The sequence below is a fragment of the Electrona antarctica genome (assembly GCF_951216825.1).
Source record: "Electrona antarctica genome assembly, contig: scaffold_71, whole genome shotgun sequence".
Classification (NCBI taxonomy): domain Eukaryota; kingdom Metazoa; phylum Chordata; class Actinopteri; order Myctophiformes; family Myctophidae; genus Electrona; species Electrona antarctica.
In genome coordinates, this window is record NW_027637292.1 from 177765 (window position 1) to 190956 (window position 13192).

The window sequence follows — 13192 nt, forward strand, 5'->3', positions numbered from 1 at the left end:
AGTGTTCTGTCGAGCTTCACTCCATGTATGTCGGTGAGGACTGGGACTGTAGCCGGGCACCGTCGACCATGATGTTGATTTGGCGAGTTGCTTCCCTTTTGTAGAGGTGGAACATTGTTGCTACAGTCTTCTCAACACTGAGCTTGAGGCGGCAGTCCTTCAGGTATGAAGAAAGGGTGTTCATGTCCTCCGAGAGGCCTTCCCCTATACTGCTTCCCAGGATGGCTTGCTGAGCAGAATTGCCAAGTTTCGTAGGAGAAGCCTACGAAAGGAGTGCATCTCCTTTCGTATCTGATCAGCTCTCTGCAAGCTCTGGAAACCTCTGGAATGGTCAGCCAAACTGGCACCCATGACCCTTCTTCCTTAACCCACCCATAGTTCTGTGGAGAAGGAATCACTTGGTGGCTTCGTGTGCTGGTGGCCCAGATGCCCGCTTGGTAGACTGCAATAGCCTAGGCCCTAGGGGAACCCAAATCTCGAGCCCTGCCTATGTTTCACGCATATTCCGGTTGTGACACAACATATGCCTTAATAGCCGGGGAGCCAGTCACCCAAAAGGACCTGTGATGTCATAACATACTTTTTATTTGTGTTTTTTTTCTATTCATTTGGTCAGAGCAGACCTCTCATTCTGTGTTCCTTAATGACCAAGTTAATAGAAAAAACACAAATAAAAAGTATGTCATGACATCACAGGTTCATCTCTATTCCCGCTCCCCGGCTATTAATGGAAAGGGTAAGAAGTCAGCTTGGCGGACCTGGCAAGCCTATGATGCTGCCTGCGACAGAAACATTCGTCAATCTGGCAAAGCATCCCTTCCAGCAACTAGATGTTGACTGCCAGCACTTCCGGGAGCTTGAAAGACTGACAGTAATTTTGTACGACAAATCCAGTCCTTTGAGCTCCATCAACGAAAAAAGAAAATAACTCTTCTGTGAACAAAATCGAACGATAGAGAAATTACCTCCCACCCAGGGTGCACTCACATGTGAAACGGGCAGTCTACCAAGCAGGCATCTGGGCCACCAGCACACAAAGCCATCAAATGATTCCTTCTCCACAAAACTATGGGCCAAGGAAGAAGGGTCATGGGTGCTAGTTTACTGACCATTCCAAAGGTTTCCAGAGCTTGCAGAGAGCTGATCAGATGCACCTGTAAAGGTGATGTATACCTGCCAATGCAGCAATGCAAATTTGGACTGTTCCCCACTTTGCAAATGCAATTGTGACTAGGCAGAATGCGCACAGCTCTATAACATGTTTCGCACTATGATGCACATTCATTTGTATTCTTCATTGCAATAAAGGTGTTATTGATGATATTTCATGTTCTGTGACTTGTATATGTCAAAATAAGTCAACTTTATCACATTTGGAAGTAATCTGATCATTTTATTATAGTCTGAAAAATACTAGGCGGATTTTCACATATTTCAAATATTTCATTGATATTGATAGTCTTGCAATTTGATATTTAAAATAGATATTTGACAAGGGCTCCTAGGCTAAAATCCTTTAGCATGACATAAAGAAGCCTCATACAAAATGTGGTGCTTTTATCCGCAAGTGCACTATTCTCCTAAAAAAGTGCACTAAGCCTCTGGACTATTATTTTACCGACAAGTTGGAGGTGAAGAAACTCCACAGAGAAAGAGAGTTAGAATCTCAACAGGGGGAAGAAGTGCACCGGAATGTCTGGTTGACTCATTATTATTAGGAAATTATTAGTTGTCATCAATGGACCATTAGTAGAGAAACAGTGGACTGTTTTTCATACACAGGACCATTAGTAGAGAAACAGTGGACTGTTTTTCATACACAGGACCATTAGTAGAGAAACATGACCCTTAGTAGAGAAACAGTGGACTGTTTTTCATACACATGGGATGCATAGCAAATGTTACAACAAAAGCATTAACAATTTACAACTTTAGTTTTTGTCATGTTTTAGGTTGTTATTAGAGGCAACAAAGTAAATGGTAAATGGTGCTTTTAGCGCCTTTATCCAAGGCGCTTTACATAGATTGTGCATTACATTCACCCATGCACACACACACATTCACACATACACACACACACACACCGATGGCGGCGGAAACCATGCAATTGGGCACCAACCAGCACATCAGGAGCAATCAGGGGTTCAGTGTCTTGCTCAAGGACACTTCGACACTAACTCTGGGGGAGCCCACAGGGTTCGAACTGGCACCCTTGCCGTTACCATCCAGCCACTCTACCCCTGAGCCAGCTGCATAAAGTCTTATGCACACCTGTATGCTCTGAGGTGGTGCGTAGGCAGGGCTCAATGTATTCACCTGTATGCTCTGAGGCGGGTGCGTAGGCAGGACTCAATGTATTCACCTGTATGAGGTGGTGCGTAGGCAGGGCTCAATGTATTCACCTGTATGCTCTGAGGTGGGTGCGTAGGCATGGCTCAATGTATTCACCTGTATGCTCTGAGGCGGGTGCGTAGGCATGGCTCAATGTATTCACCTGTATGCTCTGAGGCGGGTGCGTAGGCAGGGCTCAATGTATTCACCTGTATGAGGTGGTGCGTAGGCAGGGCTCAATGTATTCACCTGTATGCTCTGAGGCGGGTGCGTAGGCAGGACTCAATGTATTCACCTGTATGCTCTGAGGCGGGTGCGTAGGCAGGGCTCAATGTATTCACCTGTATGCTCTGAGGCGGGTGCGTAGGCAGGGCTCAATGTATTCACCTGTATGCTCTGAGGCGGGTGCGTAGGCAGGGCTCAATGTATTCACCTGTATGCTCTGAGACGGGTGCGTAGGCATGGCTCAATGTATTCACCTGTATGAGGTGGTGCGTAGGCAGGGCTCAATGTATTCACCTGTATGAGGTGGTGCGTAGGCAGGGCTCAATGTATTCACCTGTATGAGGTGGTGCGTAGGCAGGGCTCAATGTATTCACCTGTATGAGGTGGTGCGTAGGCAGGGCTCAATGTATTCACCTGTATGAGGTGGTGCGTAGGCAGGGCTCAATGTATTCACCTGTATGAGGTGGTGCGTAGGCAGGGCTCAATGTATTCACCTGTATGAGGTGGTGCGTAGGCAGGACTCAATGTATTCACCTGTATGAGGTGGTGCGTAGGCAGGGCTCAATGTATTCACCTGTATGAGGTGGTGCGTAGGCAGGGCTCAATGTATTCACCTGTATGAGGTGGTGCGTAGGCAGGGCTCAATGTATTCACCTGTATGCTCTGAGGCGGGTGCGTAGGCAGGACTCAATGTATTCACCTGTATGCTCTGAGGCGGGTGCGTAGGCAGGGCTCAATGTATTCACCTGTATGCTCTGAGGCGGGTGCGTAGGCAGGGCTCAATGTATTCACCTGTATGCTCTGAGGCGGGTGCGTAGGCAGGGCTCAATGTATTCACCTGTATGCTCTGAGGCGGGTGCGTAGGCAGGGCTCAATGTATTCACCTGTATGCTCTGAGGCGGGTGCGTAGGCAGGGCTCAATGTATTCACCTGTATGCTCTGAGACGGGTGCGTAGGCAGGGCTCAATGTATTCACCTGTATGAGGTGGTGCGTAGGCAGGGCTCAATGTATTCACCTGTATGAGGTGGTGCGTAGGCAGGGCTCAATGTATTCACCTGTATGAGGTGGTGCGTAGGCAGGGCTCAATGTATTCACCTGTATGCTCTGAGGCGGGTGCGTAGGCAGGACTCAATGTATTCACCTGTATGCTCTGAGGCGGGTGCGTAGGCAGGGCTCAATGTATTCACCTGTATGCTCTGAGGCGGGTGCGTAGGCAGGGCTCAATGTATTCACCTGTATGCTCTGAGGCGGGTGCGTAGGCAGGGCTCAATGTATTCACCTGTATGCTCTGAGGCGGGTGCGTAGGCAGGGCTCAATGTATTCACCTGTATGAGGTGGTGCGTAGGCAGGGCTCAATGTATTCACCTGTATGCTCTGAGGCGGGTGCGTAGGCAGGGCTCAATGTATTCACCTGTATGAGGTGGTGCGTAGGCAGGGCTCAATGTATTCACCTGTATGAGGTGGTGCGTAGGCAGGGCTCAATGTATTCACCTGTATGAGGTGGTGCGTAGGCAGGGCTCAATGTATTCACCTGTATGCTCTGAGGCGGGTGCGTAGGCAGGGCTCAATGTATTCACCTGTATGCTCTGAGGCGGGTGCGTAGGCAGGGCTCAATGTATTCACCTGTATGCTCTGAGGCGGGTGCGTAGGCAGGGCTCAATGTATTCACCTGTATGCTCTGAGGTGGTGCGTAGGCAGATGCCTGAAGAAGGTCTTTGACCGAAACGTTGCCAATAAAGTTCGTAGTGCAGACGGTGTGCGGGTCTTTGTGCACTTTATGTGCATTTTTCTGAATAGGTTGTTATTAGAGAAAGTAAATGATGAGTGTTCATTATTTTTTTTCATTTGCTGCTTTCTTTCGTTTTAGGGATTTTAGCTGTTTTTGACAGGGGGCGGGGGCATTCGAGCATGGGGCTAAATATGTATTTTGTTTTCACAAAATATTATGGCGATTTTTTTTTTTTATTATTGTTTACTATAGTCCTACTAGACCTCAGGAAATTACGTCTGGCCACAGAAGATCACAGGATCTACTGAAAGTGAAGGTAGCCTATTGGGGGGAAGCCACACTGTGTGTCATAGGCTGAATATGTCAGTTTGACACATTCAGTAGATCCTGTGATCTTTTGTGGCCAGATGTAATTTCTTGGGGTCTAGTAGGACTATAGTAAATAATAAAAAAAAAAAATCGCTATACAATGTTGTAAAAATATATATTTAGCCCCATGTTCGAATTTCCCCGCTCCCCTGTTCAAAACAGCTAAAATCCCTAAAATGAAAGAAAGCAGCAAATGAAAAATTAACACTCATCTTTTACCTTCTCTCATAACAACCTATAACATGAACCTTGGTTGAAAACCTTGGTGGTCCCCAGGTTGATTCTATATTCAGGGTGGTGGTCCCCAGGTTGATTCTATAGTCAGGGTGTTGGTCCCCAGGTTGATTCTATAGTCAGGGTGGGGGTCCCCAGGTTGATTATATAGTCAGGGTGGTGGTCCCCAGGTTGATTCTATATTCAGGGTGGTGGTCCCCAGGTTGATTCTATAGTCAGGGTGTTGGTCCCCAGGTTGATTCTATAGTCAGGGTGGGGGTCCCCAGGTTGATTATATAGTCAGGGTGGTGGTCCCCAGGTTGATTCTATAGTCAGGGTGGTGGTCCCCAGGTTGATTCTATAGTCAGGGTGGTGGTCCCCAGGTTGATTCTATAGTCAGGGTGGTGGTCCCTCGTTCACAATAGATAGATAGATAAACAAACATGTGCAGATGTCTCCACCTAGTGGAAGGTACCTGTAATTGCACCATGGATGGAGAGAGAGAGAGAGAGAGAGAGAGAGAGAGAGAGAGAGAGAGAGAGAGAGAGATTTTTATTTTGAAAGTCTTCAGCGGAAGTGATGAGTGTGTGTGCGCTGAGGGAACTATCCATCGGCACCGAACCCAAACAACGTTATACCCGCGTGTGTGCGCGGGCGCTCATCCACACGCACGGCGATCACACACCCACACACACACACGCACGCACGCACACACACACACACACACACACACACACACACACACACACACACACACACACACACACACACACACACACACACACACACACACGAGTTGCGCTCACAAACACACGCGCATGCATGTGCACGGAAGCACACCCCCACACACACTGCTGGGTCTGGGATATAAAGAACAAGACAAGAGTGCGTGCGTACTGCGCGCGTACCCGATATCGTCCAACCGAAGACAGGTAGGCTAGGCGTGTGTGTGTGTGTGTGTGTGTGTGTGTGTGTGCGTGCGCGCGTGCGCGCGCGCGCGCGCCTATTTTGCAGGACAGGACAGGCATCAAACGGAGAGGTGATTTATTGATGAACATACATTTTTTTATACGATGTTTTTTTGTTTTTAATCGATCAACATATCGTCTGTTTCATGCGTCGCTGTTCTGCTGCGGTGTCTGTGGTCTTGGAGATCGGCTGTTTTCATGATGATGATGATGATGATGATGATGCGACCTACAGCGTATAGGACTATAATATAAACTATGAATCAGGCGATAATATCATCGATATATCGATGTTGGATTATATATAGCCTATTGATCATCAGATTATTATCGATTTTATATTTTCGGCTGTGGAGAGAGATCTGATACGACCGTCCATCTGTGTGTGTGTGTGTGTGTGTGTGTGTGTGTGTGTGTGCGTGAGGCATACAGGTGCAGAGCGTGTCAGACAAGATGATTGACAGGCAAGAATTGACTAAAGAAGCTCAGATGATTGACGGTAAGAAGATATAGTTGTTATTATTATTATTATTATTAGTCTGGCGACCACACTATAGTTATTGACACACTTTCTTATTTTTCCGGAGTAATCTAACTTCCGCTGTGATTGGCCGAGCTTTGCATAGCGTTTGTAGCAGCTAATTGGTTGTTGTTGGTTACGTAACTGTTATGGCTGCCTCGGGAGCCAATCACAAAGAGGGGAGACCAGACGGAGTTAAAGCAGAAAGAAAATGTGTTTTATTGAACAATTAATGAATAAAGATAATCAAAGGATTCGTTTTTAGTTCCAACCAAGGCCTCAGTCACACTATTGAAACACCTGTCTTGTCTGTTTCTTGTGTCTTGTCCGTGTTGAATGGCCGCCCCAATGCATTTCCAATGGAAGCACATGGTTTCACCAAACAAACATGTGACTTCCATTGGAAATGCATTGGGGGGGCGGCCATTAAACACGGACAAGACAGGTGTCTCAATAGTGTGACTGAGGCCTAAGGCTGGCGGTGAACAACCCGCCCCGATTAACAACATATAAGCGAGAACAAAGTTGCTCTGGTGTGGCTGCAGCCTGCCTGAGGAGGAATGGAGACACCAGAACAGGGTGTCTCCCCTTAGTGACCAGAACATTAGTTAGTGTTTGGGGAGGAGGACACTGGCCAGGTGTCTCTATAGAGAGCAGAACATTAGATAGTGTTTGGGGAGGAGGACACTGGCCAGGTGTCTCTATAGAGAGCATAACATTAGTTAGTGTCTGGGGAGGAGGACACTGGCCAGGTGTCTCTATAGAGAGCAGAACATTAGATAGTGTTTGGGGAGGAGGACACTGGCCAGGTGTCTCTATAGAGAGCAGAACATTAGATAGTGTCTGGGGAGGAGGACACTGGCCAGGTGTCTCTATAGAGAGCTTAACATTAGATAGTGTCTGGGGAGGAGGACACTGGCCAGGTGTCTCTATAGAGAGCATAACATTAGTTAGTGTCTGGGGAGGAGGACACTGGCCAGGTGTCTCTATAGAGAGCATAACATTAGTTAGTGTCTGGGGAGGAGGACACTGGCCAGGTGTCTCTATAGAGAGCAGAACATTAGATAGTGTTTGGGGAGGAGGACACTGGCCAGGTGTCTCTATAGAGAGCATAACATTAGTTAGTGTCTGGGGAGGAGGACACTGGCCAGGTGTCTCTATAGAGAGCAGAACATTAGATAGTGTTTGGGGAGGAGGACACTGGCCAGGTGTCTCTATAGAGAGCAGAACATTAGATAGTGTTTGGGGAGGAGGACACTGGCCAGGTGTCTCTATAGAGAGCATAACATTAGTTAGTGTTTGGGGAGGAGGACACTGGCCAGGTGTCTCTATAGAGAGCAGAACATTAGTTAGTGTTTGGGGAGGAGGACACTGGCCAGGTGTCTCTATAGAGAGCAGAACATTAGATAGTGTTTGGGGAGGAGGACACTGGCCAGGTGTCTCTATAGAGAGCATAACATTAGATAGTGTCTGGGGAGGAGGACACTGGCCAGGTGTTTCTATAGAGAGCAGAACATTAGATAGTGTTTGGGGAGGACACTGGCCAGGTGTTTCTATAGAGAGCAGAACATTAGTTAGTGTTTGGGGAGGAGGACACTGGCCAGGTGTCTCTATAGAGAGCAGAACATTAGATAGTGTCTGGGGAGGAGGACACTGGCCAGGTGTCTCTATAGAGAGCAGAACATTAGATAGTGTTTGGGGAGGAGGACACTGGCCAGGTGTCTCTATAGAGAGCAGAACATTAGATAGTGTTTGGGGAGGACACTGGCCAGGTGTCTCTATAGAGAGCAGAACATTAGATAGTGTTTGGGGAGGAGGACACTGGCCAGGTGTCTCTATAGAGAGCAGAACATTAGATAGTGTTTGGGGAGGAGGACACTGGCCAGGTGTCTCTATAGAGAGCAGAACATTAGATAGTGTTTGGGGAGGAGGACACTGGCCAGGTGTCTCTATAGAGAGCAGAACATTAGATAGTGTCTGGGGAGGAGGACACTGGCCAGGTGTCTCTATAGAGCAGAACATTAGATAGTGTTTGGGGAGGAGGACACTGGCCAGGTGTCTCTATAGAGAGCAGAACATTAGATAGTGTTTGGGGAGGAGGACACTGGCCAGGTGTCTCTATAGAGAGCAGAACATTAGATAGTGTTTGGGGAGGAGGACACTGGCCAGGTGTCTCTATAGAGAGCAGAACATTAGATAGTGTCTGGGGAGGAGGACACTGGCCAGGTGTCTCTATAGAGAGCAGAACATTAGATAGTGTCTGGGGAGGAGGACACTGGCCAGGTGTCTCTATAGAGAGCAGAACATTAGATAGTGTTTGGGGAGGAGGACACTGGCCAGGTGTCTCTATAGAGAGCAGAACATTAGATAGTGTTTGGGGAGGACACTGGCCAGGTGTCTCTATAGAGAGCAGAACATTAGATAGTGTCTGGGGAGGAGGACACTGGCCAGGTGTCTCTATAGAGAGCAGAACATTAGATAGTGTTTGGGGAGGAGGACACTGGCCAGGTGTCTCTATAGAGAGCAGAACATTAGATAGTGTCTGGGGAGGACACTGGCCAGGTGTCTCTATAGAGAGCAGAACATTAGATAGTGTCTGGGGAGGAGGACACTGGCCAGGTGTCTCTATAGAGAGCAGAACATTAGTTAGTGTCTGGGGAGGAGGACACTGGCCAGGTGTCTCTATAGAGAGCAGAACATTAGATAGTGTCTGGGGAGGAGGACACTGGCCAGGTGTCTCTATAGAGAGCAGAACATTAGATAGTGTCTGGGGAGGAGGACACTGGCCAGGTGTCTCTATAGAGAGCAGAACATTAGATAGTGTTTGGGGAGGAGGACACTGGCCAGGTGTCTCTATAGAGAGCAGAACATTAGATAGTGTTTGGGGAGGAGGACACTGGCCAGGTGTCTCTATAGAGAGCAGAACATTAGATAGTGTCTGGGGAGGAGGACACTGGCCAGGTGTCTCTATAGAGAGCAGAACATTAGATAGTGTTTGGGGAGGAGGACACTGGCCAGGTGTCTCTATAGAGAGCAGAACATTAGATAGTGTCTGGGGAGGAGGACACTGGCCAGGTGTCTCTATAGAGAGCAGAACATTAGATAGTGTTTGGGGAGGACACTGGCCAGGTGTCTCTATAGAGAGCAGAATATTAGATAGTGTTTGGGGAGGACACTGGCCAGGTGTCTCTATAGAGAGCAGAACATTAGATAGTGTTTGGGGAGGAGGACACTGGCCAGGTGTCTCTATAGAGAGCAGAACATTAGATAGTGTTTGGGGAGGAGGACACTGGCCAGGTGTCTCTATAGAGAGCAGAACATTAGATAGTGTCTGGGGAGGACACTGGCCAGGTGTCTCTATAGAGAGCAGAACATTAGATAGTGTTTGGGGAGGAGGACACTGGCCAGGTGTCTCTATAGAGAGCAGAACATTAGATAGTGTCTGGGGAGGACACTGGCCAGGTGTCTCTATAGAGAGCAGAACATTAGATAGTGTTTGGGGAGGAGGACACTGGCCAGGTGTCTCTATAGAGAGCAGAACATTAGATAGTGTTTGGGGAGGACACTGGCCAGGTGTCTCTATAGAGAGCAGAACATTAGATAGTGTTTGGGGAGGACACTGGCCAGGTGTCTCTATAGAGAGCAGAACATTAGTTAGTGTCTGGGGAGGAGGACACTGGCCAGGTGTCTCTATAGAGAGCAGAACATTAGATAGTGTCTGGGGAGGAGGACACTGGCCAGGTGTCTCTATAGAGAGCAGAACATTAGATAGTGTTTGGGGAGGAGGACACTGGCCAGGTGTCTCTATAGAGAGCAGAACATTAGATAGTGTCTGGGGAGGAGGACACTGGCCAGGTGTCTCTATAGAGAGCATAACATTAGATAGTGTTTGGGGAGGAGGACACTGGCCAGGTGTCTCTATAGAGAGCAGAACATTAGATAGTGTTTGGGGAGGAGGACACTGGCCAGGTGTCTCTATAGAGAGCAGAACATTAGATAGTGTTTGGGGAGGAGGACACTGGCCAGGTGTCTCTATAGAGAGCAGAACATTAGATAGTGTTTGGGGAGGAGGACACTGGCCAGGTGTCTCTATAGAGAGCAGAACATTAGATAGTGTTTGGGGAGGAGGACACTGGCCAGGTGTCTCTATAGAGAGCAGAACATTAGATAGTGTTTGGGGAGGAGGACACTGGCCAGGTGTCTCTATAGAGAGCAGAACATTAGATAGTGTTTGGGGAGGAGGACACTGGCCAGGTGTCTCTATAGAGAGCATAACATTAGTTAGTGTTTGGGGAGGAGGACACTGGCCTGGTGTCTCTATAGAGAGCAGAACATTAGATAGTGTTTGGGGAGGAGGACACTGGCCAGGTGTCTCTATAGAGAGCAGAACATTAGATAGTGTTTGGGGAGGAGGACACTGGCCAGGTGTCTCTATAGAGAGCAGAACATTAGATAGTGTCTGGGGAGGAGGACACTGGCCAGGTGTCTCTATAGAGAGCAGAACATTAGATAGTGTTTGGGGAGGAGGACACTGGCCAGGTGTCTCTATAGAGAGCAGAACATTAGATAGTGTTTGGGGAGGAGGACACTGGCCAGGTGTCTCTATAGAGAGCAGAACATTAGATAGTGTTTGGGGAGGAGGACACTGGCCAGGTGTCTCTATAGAGAGCAGAACATTAGATAGTGTCTGGGGAGGAGGACACTGGCCAGGTGTCTCTATAGAGAGCAGAACATTAGATAGTGTTTGGGGAGGAGGACACTGGCCAGGTGTCTCTATAGAGAGCAGAACATTAGATAGTGTTTGGGGAGGAGGACACTGGCCAGGTGTCTCTATAGAGAGCAGAACATTAGATAGTGTTTGGGGAGGACACTGGCCAGGTGTCTCTATAGAGAGCAGAATATTAGTTAGTGTTTGGGGAGGAGGACACTGGCCAGGTGTCTCTATAGAGAGCAGAACATTAGTTAGTGTTTGGGGAGGAGGACACTGGCCAGGTGTCTCTATAGAGAGCAGAACATTAGATAGTGTTTGGGGAGGAGGACACTGGCCAGGTGTCTCTATAGAGAGCAGAACATTAGATAGTGTTTGGGGAGGAGGACACTGGCCAGGTGTCTCTATAGAGAGCAGAACATTAGATAGTGTCTGGGGAGGAGGACACTGGCCAGGTGTCTCTATAGAGAGCAGAACATTAGATAGTGTTTGGGGAGGAGGACACTGGCCAGGTGTCTCTATAGAGAGCAGAACATTAGATAGTGTTTGGGGAGGAGGACACTGGCCAGGTGTCTCTATAGAGAGCAGAACATTAGATAGTGTTTGGGGAGGACACTGGCCAGGTGTCTCTATAGAGAGCAGAATATTAGTTAGTGTCTGGGGAGGAGGACACTGGCCAGGTGTCTCTATAGAGAGTAGAACATTAGATAGTGTCTGGGGAGGAGGACACTGGCCAGGTGTCTCTATAGAGAGCAGAACATTAGATAGTGTTTGGGGAGGAGGACACTGGCCAGGTGTCTCTATAGAGAGCAGAACATTAGATAGTGTCTGGGGAGGAGGACACTGGCCAGGTGTCTCTATAGAGAGCAGAACATTAGATAGTGTTTGGGGAGGAGGACACTGGCCAGGTGTCTCTATAGAGAGCAGAACATTAGATAGTGTTTGGGGAGGAGGACACTGGCCAGGTGTCTCTATAGAGAGCAGAACATTAGATAGTGTCTGGGGAGGAGGACACTGGCCAGGTGTCTCTATAGAGAGCAGAACATTAGATAGTGTTTGGGGAGGAGGACACTGGCCAGGTGTCTCTATAGAGAGCAGAACATTAGATAGTGTTTGGGGAGGAGGACACTGGCCAGGTGTCTCTATAGAGAGCAGAACATTAGATAGTGTTTGGGGAGGACACTGGCCAGGTGTCTCTATAGAGAGCAGAATATTAGTTAGTGTCTGGGGAGGAGGACACTGGCCAGGTGTCTCTATAGAGAGTAGAACATTAGATAGTGTCTGGGGAGGAGGACACTGGCCAGGTGTCTCTATAGAGAGCAGAACATTAGATAGTGTTTGGGGAGGAGGACACTGGCCAGGTGTCTCTATAGAGAGCAGAACATTAGTTAGTGTTTGGGGAGGAGGACACTGGCCAGGTGTCTCTATAGAGAGCAGAACATTAGATAGTGTCTGGGGAGGAGGACACTGGCCAGGTGTCTCTATAGAGAGCAGAACATTAGATAGTGTCTGGGGAGGAGGACACTGGCCAGGTGTCTCTATGGAGAGCAGAACATTAGATAGTGTTTGGGGAGGAGGACACTGGCCAGGTGTCTCTATAGAGAGCAGAACATTAGATAGTGTCTGGGGAGGACACTGGCCAGGTGTCTCCCCTTCTGCAGATTGCCAGCTCCTCCCTCCCAATCCAGCACTGCAAAGGAGATTGGGTTAACACCAGAGCTTTAGATATAGACAGAGTTACGCAAACTGCGTTCACTTCAGTTTGCAACTGTATAGCATACCCGTTGTCAACTTGTCATAGCACCCGTTTTAACTATCTGTCTGTCCCACATGGAGATCTCTGTATCTGTCTGTGTCCCACATGGAGATCTCTGTATCTGTCTGTGTCCCACATGGAGATCTCTGTATCTGTCTGTGTCCCACATGGAGATCTCTGTATCTGTCTGTGTCCCACATGGAGATCTCTGTATCTGTCTGTGTCCCACATGGAGATCTCTGTATCTGTCTGTGTCCCACATGGAGATCTCTGTATCTGTCTGTGTCCCACATGGAGATCTCTGTATCTGTCTGTGTCCCACATGGAGATCTCTGTATCTGTCTGTGTCCCACATGGAGATCTCTGTATCTG

The 13192-nt window shown here is 48.2% G+C and overlaps 1 protein-coding gene across 1 annotated transcript in view; it reads left to right on the top strand.

The window, feature by feature from the left end:
- LOC306919013 (5'-AMP-activated protein kinase subunit gamma-1-like) overlaps positions 1-13192 on the top strand; it is a gene marked incomplete at its 3' end in the record, with an annotated part of 40852 nt that overhangs the window by 1755 nt on the left and 25905 nt on the right. The window contains exon 2 of the mRNA XM_079531855.1: positions 6275-6335. Coding sequence (XP_079387981.1) covers positions 6290-6335 — 46 coding nt within the window. The 5' untranslated portion in view covers positions 6275-6289. The remainder of the gene's footprint in view (positions 1-6274; positions 6336-13192) is intronic.